Source organism: Myxine glutinosa, chromosome 1 (assembly GCF_964187855.1).
Source record: "Myxine glutinosa chromosome 1, kmMyxGlut1.1, whole genome shotgun sequence".
In the NCBI taxonomy this organism is placed as follows: domain Eukaryota; kingdom Metazoa; phylum Chordata; class Myxini; order Myxiniformes; family Myxinidae; genus Myxine; species Myxine glutinosa.
The window spans coordinates 55,931,623-55,958,530 of NC_136261.1; the positions used below are offsets into that span (position 1 = coordinate 55,931,623).

Sequence of the window (26,908 nt, forward strand, 5' to 3'; positions counted from 1 at the left end):
TTATTCGTCATCAGTATACGAATATGCATGCCAAGTTTGGGCTCGATCCGTTCAGCTGTTGCGGAGAAAAAGGGGTTTATGTTTTTTCACGAAAAACAAGATGGCGGCCGAACCATGTGATGTATTGCTTCGAAATTTTTTTCATTCTGAGTTTTTTTTAACTAAGCAACTGGGAAAAAAAATCCCATTTTCGGGGGAGAAAATTTTTTGTTTGACGAATTCTAACCCCTTAACGTTAGCATTTCTAATATACTCGATACACATGTCTTTTGTTCCCATTGAAGAGTTCTTGAGAATGAGCCATTCCTCAAATTTTTCCATTGAGCGGTTTCGGAGATACAGAGGGGCAAAGTTGAATGTGTTTTACAAGATGGCGCCCATACTACGTGACCTATGACGTCATAATTAGCATTTCAAAATTCTAGGAGCCGAGACGATCATTTGTTGAAAATTTCCTGTCAATCCGACCAGCGGTTGCTGAGAAACTTAATTATGAAGTTTTTGGAGGTGCAAAATAGGGCGGAAGAATAATAATAAGAAAAACTCTAGCAGTAATAATAGGTTACTCTCCATTTCATGGAGAGTAAACCTATATATATATATATATATATATACGTATATATATATATATATATATATATATATATATATATATATATATATACAGACTTGGCATTTAATATGGAATATTTTTTTATGGGGGTGAACTTACCCCACACACAGGGCTCATGGCAGAGTGTGTCAGTGTCGCACTATCAGTGTCCTTCACTGAGGAAAGGCTTCTGCCTGGCCACTCTGCCATAAAGCCCAGATCAGTGGAGTGTTGCAGTGATGGTTGTCCTTCTGGAAGTTTCTCCGATCTCCACACAGGATCTCTGGAGCTCAGCCAGAGTGACCATCGGGTTCTTGGTCACCTCTCTTACCAAGGCCCTTCTCCCCCGATTGCTCAGTTTGGCCAGGCGGCCAGCTCTAGGAAGAGTCCTGGTTGTTCAATCTTCTTCCATTTAGAATTACTAGGGCATGCCCGTACTATATCTATATCTAAAATTATATCCCCCCCCCTCTATTTACATGAAATGGTTTGGTCCAAAGCGAACGGCTTGCGAGTGGTGACAATCCCCCCCCTCTATTTACATGCAATGGTTTGGTCCAAAGCGAACGGCTTCCGGAGTTTGGTAAAGAAATCGCCATCGAGTGCACAAACGCGCAGGAAAGCGAATGAAACGCAAATTCGTTTTTATTAGTTGTAAAACATAGTTTAACGCCAACATAGTTTGCAAACGTGAAATAAATGAATACGCTCTCAAATGTGCCATCCGAGGCAGAGTGTGCCCGCCACGTTCGGCACACGCGATCGTTCGCTGCTCTCTGATTGGTTGAATCGTTTTTTGGACATAGCTCGGTAAGTAATTGTCCGATTAATATGAAACCTTGAAAAGGCACATCCTCGGGTCCCCAGCAATATACCTGGCAAGTTAAAAGTATATCGGACCCGTGGTTGTCGAGAAACAGCGGTCACAGACAGACAAACGTACAAACGTACAAACGTACAGACAGAGATTACTGGAATTATAGATAGACTAGCGGGGTCACCCGTGGGAATCCCACGGGCATGGATGTGTGTGACATTTCGACATATTGAGTTATATGCTGCACATTCATTTTTACAAAATGGTTACTGGCAAGTCATCAGATCCAGAAATGGTGTGAATTTAGTTATTTCACATAATATGTGACCCCTCACTCCTCTCCACCTGACACTCTCCTGTCTCCACCTGACACTCTCCTGTCTCCACCTGACACTCTCCTCTCTCCACCTAGCACTCCTCTCCTCTCCAAACCCTCACATCCCTCTCCTTTCCAATCCCTCACCTCTCCAATCCCTCACACTCCTCTCCTCTCCAATCCTTCACACTCCTCTCCAATCGCGCCTCACACTCCTCTCCAATCGCGCCTCACACTCCTCTCCAATCGCGCCTCACACTCCTCTCCAATCGTGCCTCACACTCCTCTCCAATCGTGCCTCACACTCCCCTCCAATCACTCCTCTCCAATCGTGCCTCACACTCCTCTCCAATCACGCCTCACACTCCTCTCCAATCGTGCCTCACACTCCTCTCCAATCGCGCCTCACACTCCTCTCCAATCGCGCCTCACTCGCCTCTCCAATCGGCTTTCCCCGTCTCGTTTCTCTCCTTTTTCTCCCGTCTCGTTCTTTTTCTTGCTCCAAATCGGCCCGTCGGAATCGGAAATAGGCCCGTCTCGCCCGTCGGCCCGTCGGAATCGGAAATCGGCCCGTCTTGCTTTTGTGCTTGTGCGTAAATAAATTGTGTTCATGACACCATTTCTGGTGTTGGGCTAGCGGCTAGGGTGCCGGCTTAGGATCCTGGGTTCGAATCTCGGTCGATCGCCGAATTAATGCCAGGGGGGTTGACTCAGCCTGTCATCCTTCCGAGGTCGGCTAATTGAGTACCAGTTCACTGGTAATTCCCTGTTTGTCGTTGAAGGCGGCAAAAAGGGTTGGCGTCAGGAAGGGCATCCGGCCGTAAAACATTGCTTCAAAAAGGGGACAAAAAAACAACTACCACGGTCCCCGAAAAGGCCAACCCCCGCTTTGCGGGGAAAAATGGCCTCTAAACGGTGGTTTTTACACCATTTCTGGATCTGATGACTTGCCAGTAACCATTTTGTAAAAATGAATGTGCAGCATCTAACTCAATATGTCGAAATGTCACACACATCCATGCCCGTGGGATTCCCACGGGTGACCCCGCAAGTTTGCATTGACGTTCGTCGATGGACTCGTTCGCCCGTCTCATTCGTTTTCTTGCTGCATCCTGTTCAAGTCTGCGTTCTTCATCGATCGTCTCATTCATTTTGGAAATAGAAGTTTCCACGCAGCGCATGAATTGTCACGATCCTCAAGAGGAATTTGTCTCGTAATCATCAAATGATAAATGGCAAGTAAATTATATTGTGGAAAATTAAAGATTTCAAATAAACCTATTTAAAGTGTATTCGCACATAACTAATTTTAAAAAACGAAGAAATATCTCTCGGTAATTTCCTGAAACATATTTTACTTCCGGCTAATAATGTTGAATTAAATAAAAACGAAGAAATATATGTCGGCATCATTGTTGACGTTTTTGTGACGACTGTCATCAAACGAAAAAGTAATATATCTTAACGGAAAAGCAAAAGCGAATTTTTAATATATATCGACACGTTGCCGTCGGTGTCATGTTGGGCGGTGTATGATACACCATGACGCGATTTTTAAAAATATATCTCTGCATTTTCCCGCGTGTGTGGAATGTTCTCAATTATTGCTGACACCGAGTCCAAAACCATCGATAAAAATGAAATCATATGGTGAGTTAGATTGGAGATAAAGGCGTGAGAGAGACTCAATGGCCTTGAAGTTGAAGTTACAGGCGTTTGAGAATTCATTTCGTTCTATAAACGGCAACTTTCATTGGATTTCCTTCCCGTTTTTTTTCAACCGAGTCGAAAACTATGTTAGCGACTGTGAAAAATGAAATGATATATCGAATTTTTAATATGTATCGACACGTTGCCGTCGGTGTCATGTTAGGCGGTGTATGATACACCATGACGCGATTTAAAAAAATATATCTGCATTTTCCCGCGTGTGTGGAATGTTCTCAATTATTGCTGACACCGACTCTAAAACCATCGATAAAAATGAAATCATATGGTGAGTTAGATTGGAGATAAAGGCGTGAGAGAGACTCAATGGCCTTGAAGTTACAGGCATTTGAGAATTCATTTCGTTCTATAAACGGCAACTTTCATCGGATTTTCTTCTCGTTTTTTTTCAACCGAGTCTAAAACTATGTTAGCGACTGTGAAAAATGAAATGATATATCGAATTTAAAATAGATATCGACACATTGCCGTCGGTGTCATGTTGGGCGGTGTATGATACACCATGACGCGATTTTAAAAAATATATCTCTGCATTTTCCCGCGTGTGTGGAATGTTTGTGGAAAATTAAAGATTTCAAATAAACCTATTTAAAGTGTATGCGCACATAACTAATAAAAAAAACGAAGAAATATCTCTCGGTAATTTCCTGAAACATATTTTACTTCCGGCTAATATGTTGAATGAAATAAAAACGAAGAAATATATGTCGGCATCATTGTTGACGTTTTTGTGACGACTATCATCAAACGAAATGGTAATATATCATAACGGAAAAGCAAAAGCGAATGTTTAATATATATCGACACATTGCCGGCGGTGTCATGTTGGGCGGTGTATGATACACCATGACGCGATTTTAAAAAATATATCTCTGCATTTTCCCGCGTGTGTGGATTGTTCTCAATTATTGCTGACACCGAGTCTAAAAGTAAACGTTTTTTTTCAACCGAGTCTAAAACTATGTTAGCGACTGTGAAAAATGAAATGATTTATCGAATTTGATTTGAAATAAAACTGGGGGAGAGCAAGACACCACGGGCCTACAAAACAGGACTCAAAGCTATGCGAGTTAATAAAATGGTGGATATTTGTTTATAGCCACTCCCAGAATGGGTGGAGCTATGGGTGGAGCTACTCTGCAAACCGAGTAAGCCACACCCCGGACAGACACCCAACAGATAGACAGACAGACAGACAGAATCATCTACGGCTATTATAATATAGATGGAGGCCACTGTGCTCTTGGGAACCTTCAATGCAGCAGAATTTGTATCATAGGCTTCCCCAAATCTGTGCCTCGACACAATCCTGTCTCTGAGCTCTGCAGGCAGTTACTTCGACCTCATGGCTTGGTTTTTTGCTCTGATATGCAGTCAGCTGTGAGACCTTATACAGACAGGTGTGTGCCTTTACAAATCATGTCCAATCAATTGAATTTACCACAGGTGGGACTCCAATCAAGGTGTAGAAGCATCTCAAAGATGATCAAGAGAAATGGGAGGCACCTGAGCTAAATTTCAAGTGTCAAAGCAAAGGGTCTGAATACTTATATGAATGTGATATTTCAGTTTTTTATTTTTACTAAATTTGCAAAACGTTCTAAAATCCTGTTTTCTCTTTGTCATTATGGGGTATTGAGTGTAGATTGATGAGGAAAAAAATGAATTTAAACGATTTCAGCATAAGGCTGCAACATAACAAAATGTGAAAAAAGTGAAGGGGTCTGAATACTTTCTGAATGTACTGTAATTCAAAAAAACGTTCAACATTTAGTTTTCATATTACACAGATGTATTTGTCATACCACCCAAAAGGCGGGAGACCTAGAGTATCAGCTCCTTGTTTTGTTTGTTTTTAAGAGAACACTCCCAAAACAGACTATTACGGGCTCACTTATACGTGTGGTGTTAATATGAATCTGAGTTTTTAGTTGAAAGTGTGCACAGCTCACTCTTGTAGAACTTTGCTGTCTGTAGTTTGTGGGAATCCAAAGTCCATGAGCTCATCGAGGAGTTCGTAGATGATGACGAAGTTGTCTCTGACACTCTCTTCTTCAAGCTCGTTGAAGTACTGACAGAACACCTGCAAGCACATTGGGGGTTTCAGCTCCTTTATGTCCTTTCACAAGTTACACTAACCACATCATAATCAAACTAGAACTGCACTCAGTAGAGAGGATACCTCCACCTGGTTGGCCATGTTACTCAATGGTGAAGAATCACTAAAATTTTCTACTAGCCGGATCCGGATCCGGATCCTCACGAAAATTGAATAGATTCTTCCTTGTCACACGCACAACCTGTCCAACAAGTTTCGTCCAAATCCGTCCACAACTTTTTGAGATATCCTGCTATGTATCGTTTTTGGCCCTGTCTCCCAATGGTGAAAAATCACTTTAAAATTAAATAATTCTCATATCCGAATCCATATTCAGATCTTCACCAAAATCGGAACGAATCATCCTTGTCAGACACCCAACCGGTCCACCAAGTTTCGTCCAAATCCGTCCACAACTTTTCAGGGTGCCGGTGCCAAGTCGCTTGCTCTTTGTGAAAGTTACAATGGGTTATTTAACATCCAGCATGTAATACTAGCAGGCAGGACACCCAGCTTAACATGCAGCCGGTAGAGGGTGCACTTTGTGATGAAACACCCTGCGTGTGAAACTAAAGACCAATGCAGCAGTTTATCGTCAGGTGGGGAATGAAACGCAGCATACTACCTCTGCACCATCCCATCGGACTCGCATGTGATGCTCATGTACATTTATGTGTTGTGGCAATGAACATCACCAGCTTTACCTTTTACACACAACTGTCATATGCAATATGACCTGCCTTTCCTCAAAGTTACTATTGACTGAAACTTTGTCTGCTCCTACTTTTTAACACAGATTATCCTGTTGCTTTCACTTAACCTCTAAAGCCAGTCGAGGAATGGGCATCTTATGTCGGACAAAGTCCTTCCTTGGAATGCCTGAACTCCTCTCAGCCTACAAGGCCTTCATCCACACCTTGATAGAGTACTGCTCTCCCCCACCTCAAACCTTGCCCGGCTTGATGCCGTGGAAACGAAAGCCTTCAAGATTATTGGAATCTCCCGTGATGAAGCTGAATCGAAGGGCCCGTCACTTTCCCATCGCAGACAGGTCGGTGGCCTTCCTGTTTTCTACTGAGCTTCCTTTCTGGTTTTGCACCCTCTACTCTTTCCATGCTTTTTCACCCATCCCCCCTCCCTCCAAGGTTTCTGCAAGGCACACCTGGTCCCAAAATCCAGGATCGCTGCTCACCTCCACTCAATTGTTCCTCTTTTTTCCAACCTGTGGAAACAACTTCCACATTCTCTTAAATCTCCTTCTTCCCACTAAGTCTTCAAGACAGCTGTTCGCCACCATCTCAGATCATCCCCCATCCAGACCCATTGTCTTCTCTACCCTCATTAACACCCATCCCAAGCCCACATCCTTCCAAATTTGCAGTCTTTCCTTCCCGAGAGCTTGCTACTGTATTTACCTTATCCTCCCTTACCCCTAGTTCCTCCCCACACTGCATTGTTTGTCCAAGTCTCCCTCTATTTTATCCTTCAACTCTGCTGTTTGTGTTCCCCATCCCACTGCTGTTCCTTTTCTTCTGTTGCATCCGGATCCGTTTAGTGTTCTAGCCCTTCCACAAGACTTGAAGTATACAAAAAGAGTGCGCCAGGAGACCTCACATACCACCTCTCGTCATACAATTGCAGTACAGGTTCAGGATAGCAAGGAGGCCCTCCATCGAAAGCGGTTCTGCCATTTGGGGGTTGAACAGCTTGTAGCAAGTTTTCTAGCTTTTGAAATCGGGCCAAAAGTAATTTTTCTATTTTAGCGGACAGGAATGGACACCGTGAATTACACCTCTACTTGAAAGGTGTTCATCAAATTCCATTGCACCTATTGGAGAGGAAAAGACAATTTTACCAGCACCATCTTATCAATGTAGCAGAAACGTGTTGAGAGTCCTTCAAGCTCCAGCATTCATTGTTTTTTTAACTACAATTTCTCAGCTTTCACATCCGTCTGAAGTGCCTCACGATTCTCACCTCGACAACCTTGTAGAGAAAAGCAAAAACCAGTGCTGCATTTGCATTCTTCCGGGTTGCAGCAACCACTGATGAGAAACGGAAGTGTCAAAGATCACAAACTTGTGCGAGATATCGCAATAAAAAAGAGGAAGAGGAGGTACAATAAGCATGACTGACTACAATTTTGTAAACCGGAATTCAGACTGTAGTTTACTTGGTGGGTCATGAGTAGTTGAAAAGCACTTTGTTATTACGCCTTTTAACTCATTCGTAAACTTACAGACAGAATAGGATACTTCCGATACTACCATATGGCAAAGTCACCTTAGAACTTCATAGGAATTTTGTGGGAGTTTACATATACAACACATTTACAATATTCAGACATCTTTCCCGCAGTTGTTCATTTCCCCCCAAAATTATCTAGTTGTCACTTCTGGCTGCTGCACGTACAATGCTCCATTATCAGCCTTTTGCAATGGCTTGGTCATGCGTTCCACACCCAATGTCCACCAATTCACTCTCTTGCACATCTCAACATCCAGTATGGAGGTGCACAAGTGCATCGTCTGATTTGACAAATGAAGAACCACAGTCAAATTTAAAGAAGGATACGAGTAGCAAATAAGACAGAAAAGGGGGAAATATAACAATTTGGCGATAAAAAGAAATTGTTGATAGAAAATAAATCATTATAAGGTGTGTAGCATAACTGTAATTTTTTTTTTTTTAACTAGAAGGCATACAGCATTTAAATGAGATAAAAATGAGGTGTAAACAGGAAAAATTAAACCAAACCGGTGGTGTAATGGTCAGTGCGTCTGCTCTGAGTCTGGAGGTCAGCGGTTCAAACAGGCCAAGTCATACGAAAGACTGTAAAATGGTACATGCTGCTTCCTTGCTTGGCATTCAGCATACAAAAGGATAGGAGCAGGGACAATCCACATAAGGTGTCACCCATGGGGAGGAGGCTTCAGTGACTTAATATGGAAAGCCTGCTCAAATTTCAAGTCAATCGCATAAAAATTGGCAATTTTATGCAACGTTGCCCTTTCACATTTTTAGAAAACAATCAGCTTCTAGCTTTTTATGAACCAATTCAGTAACCCAATATGCAAATTCTTAAAATTTCAAATCAATCGGATGAAAATTAACAATTTTATGCAACCCTGACCTTTCGACCTCAAAAGCAATAGACTTCAGCGACTCAATATGCAAAGCTTGCTCAAATTTCAAGTCAATTGGATTAAAATTAATAATTTTATGCAACCGTGACCATTTGACCTCAAAAGCAAAAGACTTCAGCGACTCAATATGCAAACCCCGCTCAAATTTCAAGTCAATTGGATTAAAATTAATAATTTTATGCAACCTTGAACTTTTGACCTCAAAAGCAATAGACTTCAGCGACTCAATATGCAAACCCCGCTCAAATTTTAAATCAATCGGATGAAAATTAGCAATTTTATGCAACCTTGACCTTTTGACCTCAAAAGCAATAGTCTTCAGTGACTCAACATGCAAAGCTTGCTCAAATTTCAAGCCAATCGGATTAAAATTAACAATTTTATGCAACCTTGACCTTTTGACCTCAAAAGCAATATAATTCAGCGACTCAATATGCAAAGCTTGCTCACATTTCAAGTCAATCGGATGAAAATTAACAATTTTATGCAACCCTGACCTTTTGACCTCAAAAGCAAAAGACTTCAGTGACTCAATATGCAAAGCTTGCTCAAATTTCAAGTCAATCGGATTAAAATTAACTATTTTATGCAACCTTGACCTTTTGACCTCAAAACCAATAGACTTCAGCGACTCAATATGCAAACACCGCTCAAATTTCAAATCAATCGGATGAAAATTAGCAATTTTATGCAACCTTGACCTTTTGACCTCAAAAGCAATAGACTTCAGTGACTCAATATGCAAAGCTTGCTCAAATTTCAAGCCAATCGGATTAAAATTAACAATTTTATGCAACCATGACCTTTTGACCTCAAAAGCAATAGACTTCTGCGACTCAATATGCAAACCCCGCTCAAATTTCAAGTCAATCGGATGAAAATTAACAATTTTATACAACCTTGACCTTTTGACCTCAAAAGCAATATAATTCAGCGACTCAATATGCAAACCCCGCTCAAATTTCAAGTCAATCGGATTAAAATTAACAATTTTATGCAACCTTGACCTTTTGACCTCAAAAGCAATATAATTCAGCGACTCAATATGCAAACCCCGCTCAAATTTCAAGTCAATCGGATTAAAATTAACAATTTTATGCAACCTTGACCTTTTGACCTCAAAAGCAATAGACTTCAGTGACTCAATATGCAAACCCCACTCAAATTTCAAGTCAATCGGATGAAAATTAGCAATTTTATGCAACCTTGACCTTTTGACCTCAAAAGCAATAGACTTCTGCGACTCAATATGCAAACCCCGCTCAAATTTCAAGTCAATCGGATTAAAATTAGCAATTTTAGGCAACCATGACCTTTTGACCTCAAAAGCAATAGACTTCTGCGACTCAATATGCAAACCCCGCTCAAATTTCAAGTCAATCGGATTAAAATTAACAATTTTATGCAACCGTGACCTTTCGACCTCAAAAGCAATAGACTTCAGTGACTCAATATGCAAACCCCACTCAAATTTCAAGTCAATCGGATGAAAATTAGCAATTTTATGCAACCTTGACCTTTTGACCTCAAAAGCAATAGACTCCAGTGACTCAATATGCAAACCCCACTCAAATTTCAAGTCAATCGGATTAAAATTAGCAATTTTATGCAACCTTGACCTTTTGACCTCAAAAGCAATAGTCTTCAGTGATTCAATATGCAAACCCCACTCAAATTTCAAGTCAATCGGATTAAAATTAACAATTTTAGGCAACCATGACCTTTTGACCTCAAAAGCAATAGACTTCTGCGACTCAATATGCAAACCCCGCTCAAATTTCAAGTCAATCGGATGAAAATTAACAATTTTATACAACCGTGACTTTTCACCTTTTTAGAAAACAATCAACTTCTAGCTTTTGATGAACCAATTCAGTGACCCAATATGCAAATTCTTAAAATGTCAGGTAAATTGGATGAAAATTGACAATTTTATGCAACATCGACCATAGACTATTTGACCTAAAACAAATAATCGGCTCTTAACTTTTGATTGGTGTACTGTCAGTGACCCAATATGAAAATTCTTAAAATATCAGGTAAATTGGATTGGATATTGATGATTTTAGGTGATGCTGACCTTTGACTTTTTGACAAAATTATTAATTTGTCTTCTCAATATTATCTTAATGAAGTTTTGTTGAACGTTTGATGACAAAAGCTCGAATGGTAAAAAAGTTATGGCCTGGACACACACACACACACACACACACACACACACACACACACACACACACACACACACACACACACACACACACACACACACACGAAAAACCCTGTCTCCCACTGCACGGAGGACGGGCTAACAAGTCACAAAATACATGAAGATCGAGTTGCAAAGAACAGAGAAGGGTGTGAACAGAAAATGGATGGCACATAAAATCTGAATAAGAATATCACCTTGAACACCGAAACAAGAATATCAGTCCGGAGCAAAGAGTTCTTGAGGTTGTTCCTTTTGCACTTCGTTCCCTTGGATCAGGGAAACGCGAGGTTAGGGCAGGAATTTTGGATTGTTTTTCCAATTGTACTGGCGATTCCTCACCTGCTTTTTGGGAAGGACACCGTGGGATCTTTAATGTCCACCAACTAATGCTGGAAGACGGGGCACCCAATTGAACTTGCATCCGTGGGAAGGCACACATTGATGGTTCACCCCGCCCATTGGCACAAAATATGTTGCCTCACACCAAGGATGACCCTTTAGAGCCCGGTCAAGATTCAAACGCAGGCGAGACCACTTAGAGGCAAGTTTGCGTACCTCGAGACTATCCTGCCGGCCCAAGAGGTGTCATTGAAGCCTGGTGTTTGCTTAGCGGTTAGGGTGCCAGCTTGGGATCCGAGGATCCTGGGATCGAATCCCTGTCGATCACTGAATTAACACCAGGGGGGTTGACTCAGCCTGTCATGCTTCCGAGGTCGGCAAATTGAGTACCAGTTCACTGGTAATTATTCCCTGTGTTTTGCAAGAGGTGACTAGCAGGGTTGGTGGCAGGAAGGGCATCCGGCTGTAAAACATTGCTTCAAAAAAGGGGCCATGGTGCCCAAAAAAGGGGCCATGGTGCACAAAAAAGGGGCCATGGTGCCCAAAAAAGGGGCCATGGTGCACAAAAAAGGGGCCATGGTGCCCAAAAAAGGGCCATGGTGCCCGAAAAAGGCCAACCCCCGCTCTGCGGGGAAAAATGGCCTCTAAAGGAGTTTCCAAGATGTGTCATTGGCAGTGTACAAAGTATTTCTAGTCTGTGGTGTCAAAAGTTTCAGATGAAGAATATGATTATGCAAACAAAAACGTTCAAGCACATTGCATGGAACTAGGAACTGTCAAGAAAGCTCATGTAAGAAAACACAGCAAAGAGACAACCGAGGTCCTCGAGGATCCAAAATGTTCAAAACCAGCTGACATTTTCTTGTATACAGTACAGTACGTTCAATTATTCAAATTATCAGCTGAGCCTCCATAAAAATCCACAAAGACTTTAAGGTTACGCTGTTCTCAGGGTGTGTCAACAAATAAAAGAGTACAAAGTCCATTCCTACGAAAGACATGGCCTTTTGCCAGTTTTACTGTTATGGTTTCTTCTGTGAGATGAGCTAGAACATCCAATACCAGCGAGGCCATTCTAAAAAGTTTGAGCAACGCATAATAGACTAGGCGGATTCATGGAAAAAGGCCATGTATAAGCTTCCAGGTGCCTTTTGGGGTAAAAGTTGTAAAGTTAAAGTAAAAGAGCTGCATGTATATACATGATATATAAATGCTTGTTCAAAGAAATTGTCCAAAAATGGCAATTTGGCGGCCATTTTGTTTATGCTAATTAGAAGGTCAAATACTCAAAATTCGGCTTGGGAACCGGGTTAATCGAATTCAGCATACACTAGTTATGTTAAAAAGTGAGGTTCCCAACTTTTACCCAAAAATGCACCGAGAAGCTTATACATGGCCTTTTCCCATAAATCCGTCCGGTCTATAACGTTATCGCGAACAAAGATGGCCCACTTGTCTGGTTTGGATGCCAACAATTCGACAAATCCCAAACGACTACAGTGTTTAGTTTTCTTCATTGTGACAGTATCTATAGTTATGGAGGTGGATGTAAAGGCGATTGCACATGTTGGCCCGAAGTTGGTTCACCATGCTGATTTTTCAGCTAATACTGGGCTCGCAATCACATCCGAGGCCCTCGCCGTAGGTTGAATGGCAAAATGGAATACTTCCAATACCCAATCTAGCAAATGTGCTAATGCGAATTTCAGCTCGATAAGAAAATGCTTTTGCCTGGAGCAATGGATTTTGTGCCAAAGTCAACCAGGTACTCATTTTGCGGACCTCGGAAGGATGCCAGGCTGAATCAACCCACCTGGTGTTGTTTAACGGCAGACAGGGGCTCAACCTCAAGACCCTAAGATGTTAAGCCAGGCACCTTAACCGTTAAACCAACACCAGGCCATCCCTCACTAATGTGATGACACTTGCACAGGGCTTAGTATGTATCAATAAGTTTGTAGCACACTGTAACATGTTGCCTCACACCAACATTAGTTTGAACATCGAGTAAAGTTTATTGTTACGCATTTGCTATGAAGTCAGGCCTCGAAACGCTTTTATTACTCCTAAACACAGGAAAGCAGAGAGCAGGAGGATTTGCTCGATGTATGGAAACCTATCCGAGCGTAATTAGCTCCATAGTCTTTGTCTGTATACCAAATCACTCAAATCAGGAAAATGAGTTCGTTACACGTTTGATTCCAGTCTGTTGGACCAATTAATGAATATCCAACTCTGACAGGTGCTCTACATATTAATGAAGAAATTGTCCAAACATCGTTATAGACCAATGGAGAATAAGAAAGCTTCATGCGTTGTCAGATAAATACATGACTTTGGGCCAATCTCACACGACTGCTAATCCCGCAGAATTGTATTCGTGACATTTAGCCAGATGAGAGAAATTGATTGGAAATGCAGGAAAAGCCCAAGCTTTCAACCACCTCAAACCCCTGCCACACCATTTTCATGAACCACCTGTGCCGATCAAATCACACTCTCCCCCTCAATTTCTTCAAGCGTCATTGCCGCAACATTGATCTTCCATCCTCTACAGCTCTGCCATGAGCCTCGGCATACATCTAAAAAGAACAGATTATTATGTACTCGCAAATACCATCCCTCGCTTCGCAAACGAGAATACTAAGGGAGGGGGAAGAATAAGAGAGGTGGAAGAGGGAAAGAGAGAGGAGAAGGGAGACAGGAGGAGATGTGGTGAGAGTGAGAGGAGAGGGTGGGGGGGGGGGGCAATGCTCCACCACACATCGCAATACACTCCGAGAGGAAGCAGTGTGAGGACGGGGATGGGAGGGAGAGAAAGAGAGAGGGTGGGGAGAGAGAGAGAGAGGAGGTGTGAGAGAAAGGGAGAGTTGTGAGAGTAGAGTGCTGCACATTATTTGGAGGGGAGAGCAAGGAGGGGATAGTGAGGAGGAGGGGGATGGGAGAGAGAGGGGGAGAGAGAGGAGACAATAGAGGGGACAGAGAGAGAGGAAAAGCGAGACAGGAGGGGTGGGGAAGATGGAGGGGGAAGAGAGTGAGATGAAGGGGTAAGGGGAGAGCGAAACTGCATCACATGTTGCTATACACTCTGGGAGGGAGCAGTGTGAGGTCGGGGGTGGGTGGGAGCGAGAGAAAGCAAGCGAGAGGGGGTGAGGGAGAGGTGGGAGAGAGAGAGAGAGAGAGAGCAGGGAGTGACAGAGGGGGATGACAGAGGAGGGAGTGATAGAGAGGAGGGAGTGATAGAGAGGAGGCTGAGACAGGAGGGAGTGACAGAGAGGAGGATGAGAGAGGGAGGAGGGAAGGAGTAGATCAGAATATAATGAAAGCAGATCCCACAAAAAGGTGAAAAATGCGATCTCTTTGTGGAAAAAAATTAAAAAATAACAAGTACAGAAACATTCTAAGTACACCGCCCCCTTGCCAAATAATTAAATATCCTACAGCGCGGCATTGCCGGGGCGCCTCTGGCGCCCGGCAATACCGCAGTGCAGCTCGTAGAGATTGCATTGGGAGGGAGAGGTGTACAATAATTGATCGATTAATTGCATAATTAAAATCAATAAAAGGTTATCATAAAATATTTTCTTAATCAATTGGCTAATAGCATAACTAAACCACTAGTGCTTCATCCGAAGATGTATCTTTTAGAAATTTAATTAAATAAGTCATTAATAAAATTTTTAATAATTCATTAATCAATAAATAATTAATCGATTAAATGATTAATCAATAAATCAAAAATATCCTTTATAGTCACATTACTTGGTCACAGTCGTGTCCAAATATTAGCTTCCAGATGAGAAAGAAAATAAATAAATGATTAATAATGAAAATAAATAAATAATAATCATAAAAAAATCAAATAGTTAATCAATTGGCTCATAGAATACATAAACCACCACCATTTCATCCAAATCTGTAACTTAAAAAAAAAATTTTTTTTGTCATTCATTGAATAATTAGATAATTAATCGTTTAATTGATTAATTGATTAATCAATAAATCAAAAATATTTTTTACAGCCAAATCACTGTCATTGGCATGTCCAAATATCATCTTCCTAACTCAAAAGGTGCCTGAGATAATGGCCAGAAGAGAAAGGAAATAAATAAGTACTTAATTAATCGCTAATAATTAAATAACTCATCAATTAATTGATTAATCAAAAAACCAAAAATACCGTTTTCGACAAAGTACTTGCTCACCATTGTGCCGAAATTTCAGCTTCCTAGCTCAAAGGATGGCTGAGATATCGCCTGGACAAACAAACAAGAAAGAAAGCAAGAAAACAACCAGAGTGAAAACTGAGTACTCCCTTTCAGCGTGCGTCACTGCCGAGCCCCATTCGGTGCCCGGCAATGACGTTACGCAGCGCTTGGAGATGGCATAGGAAAGGTGCGGTGTACAAAAATCACATTTTCAGCGGGTGGACAGGATGGCACCGAGGCACTGCATAACACCGAGTTGCACATGAGGCGGTGTCATGCGGTGCTTCGGTGTCATCCTCTCCGCCCGCTGAAAATGTTTTTTAAATTTTATTTACACGAGATCACATTGTTTCAGGAGGCATGTGGGTTCTGAACTTTGTACTTTGATTGTTATTACAAAGGTTATTATTAATAACAACAATCCAGTTGTTACTACAAAGGAGAATAGGATGTATTTTTGGTTGTCTTTAGCAGAGTAACTTTAGCAGGGTGGTTTTGCCTGTGAATTAACACTGCACATAGTACGTAATAGCTCGTCGTTCACTGGTTAAGGTGTTGTCACGTCACTCACTCAGCACTACCGCATCAATAAAAAGAGGTGTGTGAAAACCGTGGGGCCATAAAAATACTACCCGTCAATAGCAATCATGATTATTTTTCTTCGAATGGAAGCGCACTTCGTTCACTTTTCAACGCGTTGTTTTAGTTTTTTGACATATACATCAATTCAGAGTTGATTTTGCATGTACAAAAGTGGATGTGTACATTTCATGTAACTTTAAAGTGTACGTGTACATTTCAAACTGTATGCGTGCATACATTCTTTAAAGTGTACGTGTACATAATAACTTCTAAAAGAAGGAAAAATATATCTCGGGAATTTCCCCGGCCTCCATTAATTAATTAATTCCTCCATTAATTCCGTTTTTTGTACTTTCTTGTGTAAGTAGGGAGAAGGAGGGATGACAGCCTTGCTTAAATAAATATGCTTAGTTCGAAGAATCGCTGATTTCTTACATTTTTCAGATTTCACCCTACATTGACACTTATTAGTCCACGAGATCCAATCTTTAAATCTGATGCCAGATTTCGATTATATACTTGAATTAGTCTGTGACAGTCCATCATGGAAAATGGCATCATATAATGCATGAATTCACTCCAAGCTCCTAATCGGAAAAACTATAGCACTTACAAAAGCAATGTATGCAGTGATTCGAAGGTATGAACATCAAGCATTCGATGACATGAGTGATGAAAGTGAAAATATTTTTTGAGCACTTTATCATGAAGAAACCGTTGCAGCCTGTTCCAAGTCAAGACATTGTTGAGCAGGCCAAACCAAAATGGTGGCTTAAGACTCCAATGAGGTAACAGATGGCTGATCAAGATGGTGTGCCACCATCTTGTTAAGGCTTATTTTGATTTTTCATGATAAGCACCCCATTCATTATTATCTTCAAAAGGTGTGTTTAACTTTACTGGAATACTCAGCTTTAATTCATACTCATTTGGGAGTTCCATTAGCATGCTTGCAAACTTTCAGGCTACTATGTTTCATGGTTTTGGTGTTAGGACTATAGATATGACACACACACACACACACACACACACACACACACACACACACACACACACACACACACACACACACACACACACACACACACACACACACACACACACACACACACACACACACACACACACACACTCTACCATATAAAACACAATGTCAGTTTGCGTGTTTCTACAAACGTCTGTCCCCCTTCATAAGTGTGGGTTTTAAAGGCCAATCTTTTAACATGAATATGTGTTTGCTACGGTCTATTTTTGAGGATAAAACAAACTCGAAAAAAAAAATCCATAAAAGAGTAATTATACGTGTAGATGTTGTAGTTGTAGATGGTGGCTTGCAAACCGAGCCTCAATGGCGGTGTACAGGAGCGTTTTTTTTTTTTTTAATAATAAGTAAAAGGCACACCCACCGTTTAGAGGCCATTTTTCCCTGCAAAGTGGGGGTTGGCCTTTTTCGGGACCGTGGTTGTTGTTGTTTTTTGGTCCCCTTTTTGAAGCAATGTTTTGCGGCCGGATGCCCTTACTGCCGCCAACCCTGTTTGTCGCCTTTTTACGACACGCAGGGGAATTACCAGTGAACTGGTACTCAATTTGCCGACCTCGGAAGGATGACAGGCTGAGTCAACCCCCCTGGCGTTAATTCAGCGATCGACCGGGATTCGAACCACAGGATCCTTGGTATCCTAAGCCGGCACCCTAGCTGCTAGCCCAACACCAGGGTTCAACACCAGGGCACAGGGAGGTGAAATTCGCTGCACATGATGTGCAATGCACATAGAGTAAAACGGGTGTTCATTTACATCTGTCGGACGTCTAATAAATACAGAAGCTATAAGCACATCTGACATGAGGCCAACACTTTCCGACTTTGGCAAGATCACGAGGACGCACCGTCGAATAAACTGTTCCAAGCCGTCATTTTTGATGGGCGTTTTACTAGTTAAAGATAAGCATCAAGTACTGTAAATAAAAGGGGGAGTAAGTGCAAAAGTCTTTAAGGATACAGTAGACATCATTGTGAGAGATCCAGAGATAACGAGTAGCTCCGTAGGTCAATAAGGGATAAGCTTCATTTTCATCCTCAAAATCTCGCAGCAGTTGGACGAAATTATCCAGATAGCTCAGCTCCACATCGCCTCGGTAACACCTGCTTATCAACACCTGCACACGTACACCCTCATCAAATTATTCTCACTGGACATGTCAGCCATTACACATACAGATATGCTGATGAGTTAATGATCAACCTGAAGAATTCCTGAAGTCAGGAGATCAGGTCAGGTCAGGTCAGTCAGGAGTCAGAAGAATTCCTGAAGAGTCAACCTGAAGAATCACATCTAATAGTTTGAGATTTAGCAAATAAATAACCAGAGCCTCAGGTCAAACATTTTCAAAGACAAGTGTTATGCACACCTGTGCCAAAAACAGGTCTAGAGATCAGTTTTCATGTGGGTTTGTCACTATTTACAACACCAGTGTCGGTGTTTTGGGGCAGCTCTTTTGGTTAATTAAAACAATATTTAAAACAAGCTAAATAAATAAATAAATAGGTAAAAGTTGCTCTTTCACTGGCAAAAAAATTCCACCTTGTCATGGGGTTGAGCAGGGAAGGTTTGGCCCAAGTCTTTCATGAACTAGCTGACCCCACCTAATGATCTTAAGGAGGGGGAAGAATAAGAGAGGTGGAAGAAGGATAGAGAGAGAGGGGGGAGAGAGAGAGAGAGAGAGAGAGGAGAAGGGAGACAGGAGGGAGGGGGAGAGTGAAAGGAAAGGGTGGGGGGAAAGCGATGCTTCACCACACATCGCTATACACTCCGGGAGGGAGCAGTGTGAGGACGGGGGTGGGAGGGAGAAAAAGAGAGAGGGTGGGGAGAGAGAGAAAGGGACAGGTGTGGGAGTAGAGTGTGGCACTTTATTTGGAAGGGGAGCAAGGAGGGGACAGTGAGGAGGAGGGGGAGGGAGAGAGAGAGAGAGAAGAAAATGGAGGCAGGAGGAGTGGGGGCTCGGTTTTAGAGCAGCAATTTGAAAATTTGGCAGGGTCTCGGTGATAGCTCACCTACTCTTCACGAATGATAGTGTGATCTTTAACGTCTACAAACTGATGCTGATAGAGGGGACACCCAGATCAACATGCATCCGAGGGACATCACACACATTGATGCCTCCACCTGCCTGAAAAACGCCAGGGTGACAATTTATACTTGTGTTGGAATTCAAACCCAGACTATACAGTTCACAGGTGAGGGTGCATACCTCAGGGCTCAGGCTATCCTGCCAGTCCAATGAAGACCTAAAAGCATCACACCAAATGATCTAGCTATGCCCACAGAAATGCTGCAACACAAGGTAGCAGACGCAACAATTCATCAACATCACCAGAATAAGACCATGGTCTTGTAAGACCAATGCTAGTCAAACCCAACACATATTATATATATATATATATACACATACTTGTATTCTATATATACACTAGTGGGGTCACCCATGAGAATCCCACTGGCATTGACATGTGTGACATTTGGACATATTGAGTTTGATGCTGCACCTGCACATTAAGTTTTACAAAATGGTTACTGGCAATTTATCAGATGCACAAATAATGTAATCTACACAATGTATTTACTTCTGATAACATGTGAATGCATGTGCGTGCACATGGGAAATACAGTTTGAAATGTGTAATTACATCTCGTGTAAAATGTGACTTCAATAGCTCAAATCCTCTTCCTCCCACATCACTCACACTGCACGGGGGAGTGGATTACACACATAGGAGTGGGTCACACACGGGGGGGGGGGGTCGCACAAGGGGGTAGGGGGTGTCACTCACAGGGGGGGGAAGGGTCACACATGTGGGGAAGGGCTGCACACGTGGGGGTGGGTCACACACGGGGGGGGGGGGGTCACACACAAGGGAGGGTGGGTCACACACAAAGGAGGCTGGGTCACACAAGGGGCGGCACACAAAGGGGGGTGGTGGTTACACACGGGGGAGAGTGGTTGACACACATGGGGGAAAGTGGGTCATGAGGTCATCTGGTCAAGTCATCTGGTCAGGAAAATCGTTGAGTGAAATCGACAGTACAGAGTGGCCTGTAGCTGGTCGTGCGGGAAATGCAAACGCACTACATGGCGCGATTTTTCCCATCCCTGCCGCCACTAATGTGAGGTAGTTCATGCAGCCGGTCCTCTTTCGCTCTTTTCTCCCTCCGAAACGTAACGCGGCTCCAGCTCCCCCAAAAATCACCACCGTCAAGCAACACCCCCTTCTCCAGCATTGCAAAGGTTCAGAGAGCTCCGAAAAGTTCTCTTCACAAGCGCACCCGAGACAAAGCGACCGCCCGAGCCGAAAGCCAGCCAAGAGAGAGAAAATCTGTCTTCTTGCTCTTTTTCTGAACCTTCTCGCTCCGACATCACACCATCCAATCGCCCAAGGTCTATTGGATTACCCCATCTCCACGACCAATCATAAACATCGGGGCATGGCCCCTGCTCTTTCTAGAGGCATGGCTTAGTTTCCTATTACAATTCCTTGGAGGCGGAGTTTAGCCATCGTTCGGGAATGTTCGGCTTCTGTCGGTAATTTTGGTTAATTGTTGGTTGTTATTGTTGTTGTTGTAACAAAGGTTTTCATGGCCGCTCTTGTTACAACTGCCACAGGGAGCAACCACAGACTGGGGCAAACTAGCCTTAGACCCTACCTAGTTAACATAGCTCCACCCCCGTGTGAAGACACAAACAATCTTAAGCTCCAGTTTCCCTGCTTAAATACATCGAGACGTCTCCTACGCATCCATGGTCCATGCTACACCTATACAATCCTATCTATACTACGGTATTTCATCCTCTACCCCACAAACGTAACAGTAAAGTGTAACGAATTTGAGAAAGTGTAAAGAATGTGAGAATTATGGTTTTGTTGTGTGGAAATGTCACCCTCCGTAATGAAAAGAAAGGTCGAAGCTCGTCCTCTTAGTTAATTCCATAAACCTACACGCAAGGCACCATATATCCTTTTAAATAGTTATTCCCTTTATTCCATGTAGTTTAAGACTGTGTTTCCCAATAGTTTGACTCTTCATTGCACCGAATTAAATAAGAGTAGGTCCCATCTGCAAAGTGACAGGTTTGGATGGTTTTCGCCGCAAATGGACTCCATTGAGCACGCGGTCGGTTGGAAGAAGAAAGGTGGGTCTCCACCTCGTCATAGAGGGGAGGAGTGAGTCGGCCCCGCTCATCCAACCCAGAACGAGGGGTTTGGCTTGAGAGGGCGGAGAGAGAACGCTTGGGGGAGGTTCGCAAAGGTTGAAGGGTGGGGCTTATATAACCCGCGGGAGACGCCCACAGAAGAGATGCGCTGGAGATGAGCAGGTGTGTCCAAGCCGCCATGATACGTGCCGCGCTGCAGGAAATACGGACCGAGGCAATGCAAGGAGCACGCGACGCAGCAGTGCGGAGAAAGAAACTTCGCCCGCGCAGTTTGGGACCGCGGGAGTTCGCACGACCGCGGCTCGGCTTCTTGACGGCGGTGCCTTCTGGCCCGATCGTGCCCAGTCCCCGCTGAACCTTCCTTGCCTCTCAAAGTCATCCATCTCCAAGCCATTCGTTCCTGCCATCATTTCCCCATGTAAGTGTGAATGTTCATCTGTCTTTCACGTTATCCTGGGGTTTATTAATTAAGCTTGTATAGGTAAGCTAATGATTTCACTGTGTCTCCTGCTCCTTCCATTTCCCTGTATATAACCTTGACTGCTCTTTTTGCTTTGGCTTGTGTAAATAATTAATAAATCCTGTTATTCCTCTGTACTTCTTCTTCTTCTTCTTCTCCACATTCGGTCGCTTTAGAGGTTTCCCAATTGGATGTACGCGGCGCGATTCGGCCAACGAATAAATCGGGTCTAGTCATTGGTAACCGGCTCACGGTGCAGTCCGCTTCGCTCGGCGCAACTAGTCCATTAGGCTGCGACCATGAGCGGGGGAGTATTTCCTCGCGTGCCGGGGAGCGCTGGTATTTTAATAGGTAATAGGACGGTTTAGGCCTAATACCCTACCCAGCGTCGACCGGCCGTGGCGTAATACCCCCAGGACCACGTCGGTCAGTCATATAAGCGAGGGGACTAATCCCCCCTTGGTAAGTGGGGAAGGCCGACGTTGGATTCCGTAACAATATATATAAATATGCATGAATAAATAAATAATATAAATATGAATGAATAAATATACTGTTTACTTTCATCATAATATACAGACTTGGCATTTAATATGGAATATTTTTTTTTTTCTTGACTTGGGTTTACTTTCTTAACTCAGTATATCAATCTGGTGAGTTTCTTTTACACTTTGGTGATTTATTTGTTAAAAGAACCATGTCACTGATTGTCTGTCGCAGCAAGAAGTCAACAACAGGATTATATCACAGGTGGCGTGGCAAAATGTACGGACAGGTGCATTTGATGATTGGCTTCACAGTCGGGTATACAAGGGTTGTTGCGTTCTGTATTAGTGGAAAACAACTGCTGCACGTCTACAAAAGTTATTGCTGCTTCCTCTGGAGATGGTCCGTCAACTCGACAATGCTGTTTGTCATGGAGTGATGGCTTTAGGAAATTACGGCATGAAACAGCGTGCTATTGCTCGGCAGTATGGCATCACTCAAGGTCAGGTGTCAAAGATCCTGAAACGAAATGCTCAGAGGGGTGTCCCTACTCCAATACCGAGGCCAGGACGTCCCCGCAGAACCACAAGGAGGGATGATCGCCAGCTGCACCGGTTAGTCCGCAATGGCTGTACCAAGTCAGCTAATCGGCTTGGGGCTGAGTGGCAGCAACTGACAAATGTGCCTGTATCCAGAAGGCGAGTCAACCAACGACTGGTTCAAGCAGGCGATCGTGCCAGGTGTCTCCTGAGAAAGCCACGCCTGACCAGACAACACCACCAGCGCCGATTGCAGTGGGCCAGAGAGCACCGTCAATGGCAGCCAGGACACTGGAATCATGTGATCTTCAGTGACGAGTCTAGATTTCTGGTCTATCGTCAAGATGGCCACGTCCGAGTGCGCAGACTCCGAGTCCGTGTCCGAGTGCGAGTCCGAGTGCGAGTGCCAGTCCGAGTCCGCGCAGAGTCCGAGTGCGCAGACTTCATTGCATGAAGCCTACAACAAAGATTGTATAGTGCCAAGAGTCCAAGCTGGAGGTGGTGGGGTGACCGTTTGGGCTGCTTTTCATGCAGGGGGCAAAACTGACCTGGTTGTTCTGAATGGAAACCTGGACCAGTTCAAGTACAGGGCCATTCTGCAAGAAACATTGCTTCCGTTTGCTCGTGCAGCCTTTCGAGGAAACTTTGTCTTCCAAGATGACAATGCATGGCCTCATCGTGCTCCCATGATCCATCACTTTCTTGCTGGTGTAGAGCATATGGAGTAGCCTGCAATGTACCCGGATATGAATCCGATGGAGAACTTGTGGGCAGAATTAACGCGTCAAATCGACCACTTGGACCAGCAGCCGACCTCTGTGCGTGAAATGCAGCAGACTATTGTCACTGCATGGCAAGCGATTCCTGTCCAAACCTTGGCAAATCTCGTGAACAGCATGCCTCAACGTGTACGTGCTCTCCTGAATGCTCGTGGGAGTTACACGAAGTACTGAACTGTAATTTTACTGTCCGTAATCCCAGTCGTAATTTAACTTTTGTTTTTGGTAAAACATTTTTTTGGCTAATGTGCAAAATAAAGAGATACTTATGGAAAACGTACAGAAGTTTAACACAGTACTGTCCGTGAATTGAGTTCGATATCAGTTTACATCACTTTCAAGGATCAATTTATTTGTTTCGAAATGTCAAATGTGGTTTTTGTTTCTTTTAAAGGTCACATTAACAAAATCTAGAATAATTTCAACATAATTCCGGTGAACTTTTGGTTCGAAGACATCTTGAAAAGTAAGTTCACCCCCACAAAAAAAATATTCCATATTAAATGCCAAGTCTGTATATTCAACATCAACTCGTTTGGCTGTTTTAAAAGGACAAGAAAAGTATTTGACTCAGTTCAGATGAAAGACAAACTTCATGTAAATTTGACAATACTCCGAAGGCACCAAAGTAGGCTTTCTATCATTGGTTGAACAAATACGAACAGGTAAACCCTGTTCTCTTCCCCCTCCGTCCGCCTGTCTCTCCTTTCTCTTCGTTTAGAATTGAGATCAACAAATTCGAATGAGAAATCGATTATTTCATTGTACAGAATCGTCATCATATGCACAATGAACTGAGGATCATACATAGGCTATTGTAGGCGGAAGGACGTCCGAGTCTGTTCACTTTTTACCTTGACTGCCAAGGAGCGTATAAAGGAAGTAAATAAAATACATGTCCTGCGCTTCTCTGTTGGAGTATCACAATCTTAATCAATCGTACACCTGTACACAAATACACTCACCTGGCCTCTGGCATCCAAAATAAATATCGCCGAGACAGACATGATGAAAACTGAGGGGAAGCGAGAAAACCCTCGCGCTCGCACAGACTCAGGGTGTCCTGGGTGACGTGACTGCACACCTGGTCATGACGTAGGGTCCCAAATACTCTTCTTCTTCTTCTTAAAACCTTCCCGTTTTGATAATGTTTTAATATGTCGCATTTTTATTATTATTTTGATGTGCCTTATTCTTTACAGAGAGTAATGCTGCAGAAGCAGTTTATTGCCAAGGGTTACACTTGGTGGTTTGCCATTGCCTTCCCAGCAGTAGTTTAATGCAAGAATACTCCAACAATCATCCCCACATCACCCCCATCCTTCACAAGGTCCACTGGCTCCCCATCTCCCAGAGAATCCAGTACAAAATCCTCCTCCTGACCTACAAAGCCCTCCATAACCTGGCCCCATCCTACCTGACTGACCTCCTCCCCAGACACACTCCCACCCGCACCCTCCGCTCTGCTGCTGCCAACCTCCTGTCCCCCCCCATCCGGACCAAACTCAGATCCTGGGAGGACAGGGCCTTCTCCATCGCTGCTCCCACACTCTGGAACTCACTACCTCAAACCATCAGAGACTCCTCCTCACTCACCACATTCAAATCATCACTTAAGACCCACCTGTTCAACACTGCATTCAACATTTAACCCACAGCATTTAACCCCTGACTATCTCTTCTCCTTTTCCTTCCTTTCTGTTTGGTTATTTAATTATGTATTTTTGTCTTTTTTGTCTTTGTTTTTACGTACTATGTCAAAGCGTCTTTGGGTTTCTTGAAAAGCGTTATACAAAATAAATGTATTATTATTATTATTATTAACAATCAAACCCCCTCCCCTCCATCCCAAGTCCTCAAGTCTCTCATGTATCAAAGCAAGAGAGCATTGTTATTGCATTATATCTTATATTTCTTTATTACCTCATTAAAATGGTGGAATAGTTATAACTCTTTCCTATCCACCTTATTATTAGGCCGAAAAAAATATATTGCTGGTCTCTGGTCAGACCAAAGTTCCAGAATTGATGCGGCGATGCGTTTTTTTTTGTTTTTTTTGAAAAGCATGGATTGCACATATAAAGGTGTTTTTTGTGTCCTCATGCCTTGCGGTCCTCGTCATCTGCTGTGGCGCCGTCCAGAGGGAAATTAAAGACAGCCAATGGGACTTGTAGGCCTTTTTTTTGTAAATAATGAACACAAGCTTAAGTTATTTTAAAATGTATTTATTCTGAAAATTATTAAGTTCTTCAAACATATTATAGACTGCCATTTCGTTCTCGAGATCGCCTCGCCGTACCGTTAAACATTCCAATGCGTCGATCGCGTCAACACTGCGCATGCGCAAGTGGTCTAACAGGCCGATGGTCTCCCACGATGTCTTCTCCCAGTCCACCAGATTATCACAGACACTTACTACTTCATGACAAACGAGATAGGATCCAGGCCTAACTAACGAGACCACCCGCAGCTCTCTAGGCCTTCTGGTTGCTTCACACGAACCCGACAAAGAACGTCTTCGTTTCAATAAATGACAATATCCAGCCGATAGAGGCTTTGCATTGCGTGGGCGTCGTCCATGGCAACCGGTTCCGGCCGCCATCTTGGGCGGCATAAACATGGCGGGAAAGCTGTCGTTTCGTCAGACGGACCTGTCAGTTTATGCCCGTAGCTTGCCCGTTGAGGCGTTTTCGCGGTATTGCGAGAAACCGAGGCTGTGTCATCTGCCTGTGGACCTGTGTGGACCCACAAGTACGCCACACGCACTCCACACGTACGCCACACACACTTCACAAGTACGCCACACATACACCACAAGTACGCCACACGTATGCCACACACACTCCACAAGTACGCCACACGTACGCCACACACACTTCACAAGTACGCCACACGTACGCCACACACACTCCACAAGTACGCCACACGTATGCCACAAGTACGCCACACGTACGCCACACATACACCACAAGTACGCCACACGTATGCCACAAGTACGCCACACATACACCACAAGTACGCCACACGCACTCCACAGGTACGCCACACACACTCCACAGGTACGCCACACACACTCCACAGGTACGCCACACACACTCCACAGGTACGCCACACACACTCCACAAGTACGCCACAGGTATGCCACACACACTCCACAGGTACGCCACACGCACTCCACAAGTACGCCACACACACTCCACAAGTACGCCACAGGTATGCCACACACACTCCACACGTACGCCATTCACACTCCACATGTACGCCACACACACTCCACAAGTACGCCACACACACTCCACAAGTACGCCACACACACTCCACAAGTACGCCACACACACTCCACAGGTACGCCACACACACTCCACAAGTACGCCACACACACTCCACAAGTACGCCACACA

The 26,908-nt window shown here is 43.5% G+C and overlaps 1 protein-coding gene across 1 annotated transcript in view; it reads right to left on the reverse strand.

Moving 5' to 3' along the window:
• Positions 1–24,610, reverse strand: part of LOC137424457 (AP-1 complex subunit mu-1) — a 100,006-nt gene extending 75,396 nt beyond the window's left edge. Inside the window, exons 1-4 of the mRNA XM_068111929.2 lie at positions 24,473–24,610; positions 18,036–18,192; positions 7,529–7,596; positions 5,406–5,536 (exon numbers count right to left, since the gene is read on the reverse strand). Of these exons, the coding sequence (XP_067968030.1) occupies positions 5,406–5,536; positions 7,529–7,596; positions 18,036–18,192; positions 24,473–24,514 (398 nt within the window). The 5' untranslated portion in view covers positions 24,515–24,610. The remainder of the gene's footprint in view (positions 1–5,405; positions 5,537–7,528; positions 7,597–18,035; positions 18,193–24,472) is intronic.
• Positions 24,611–26,908: the final 2,298 nt, after the last annotated feature.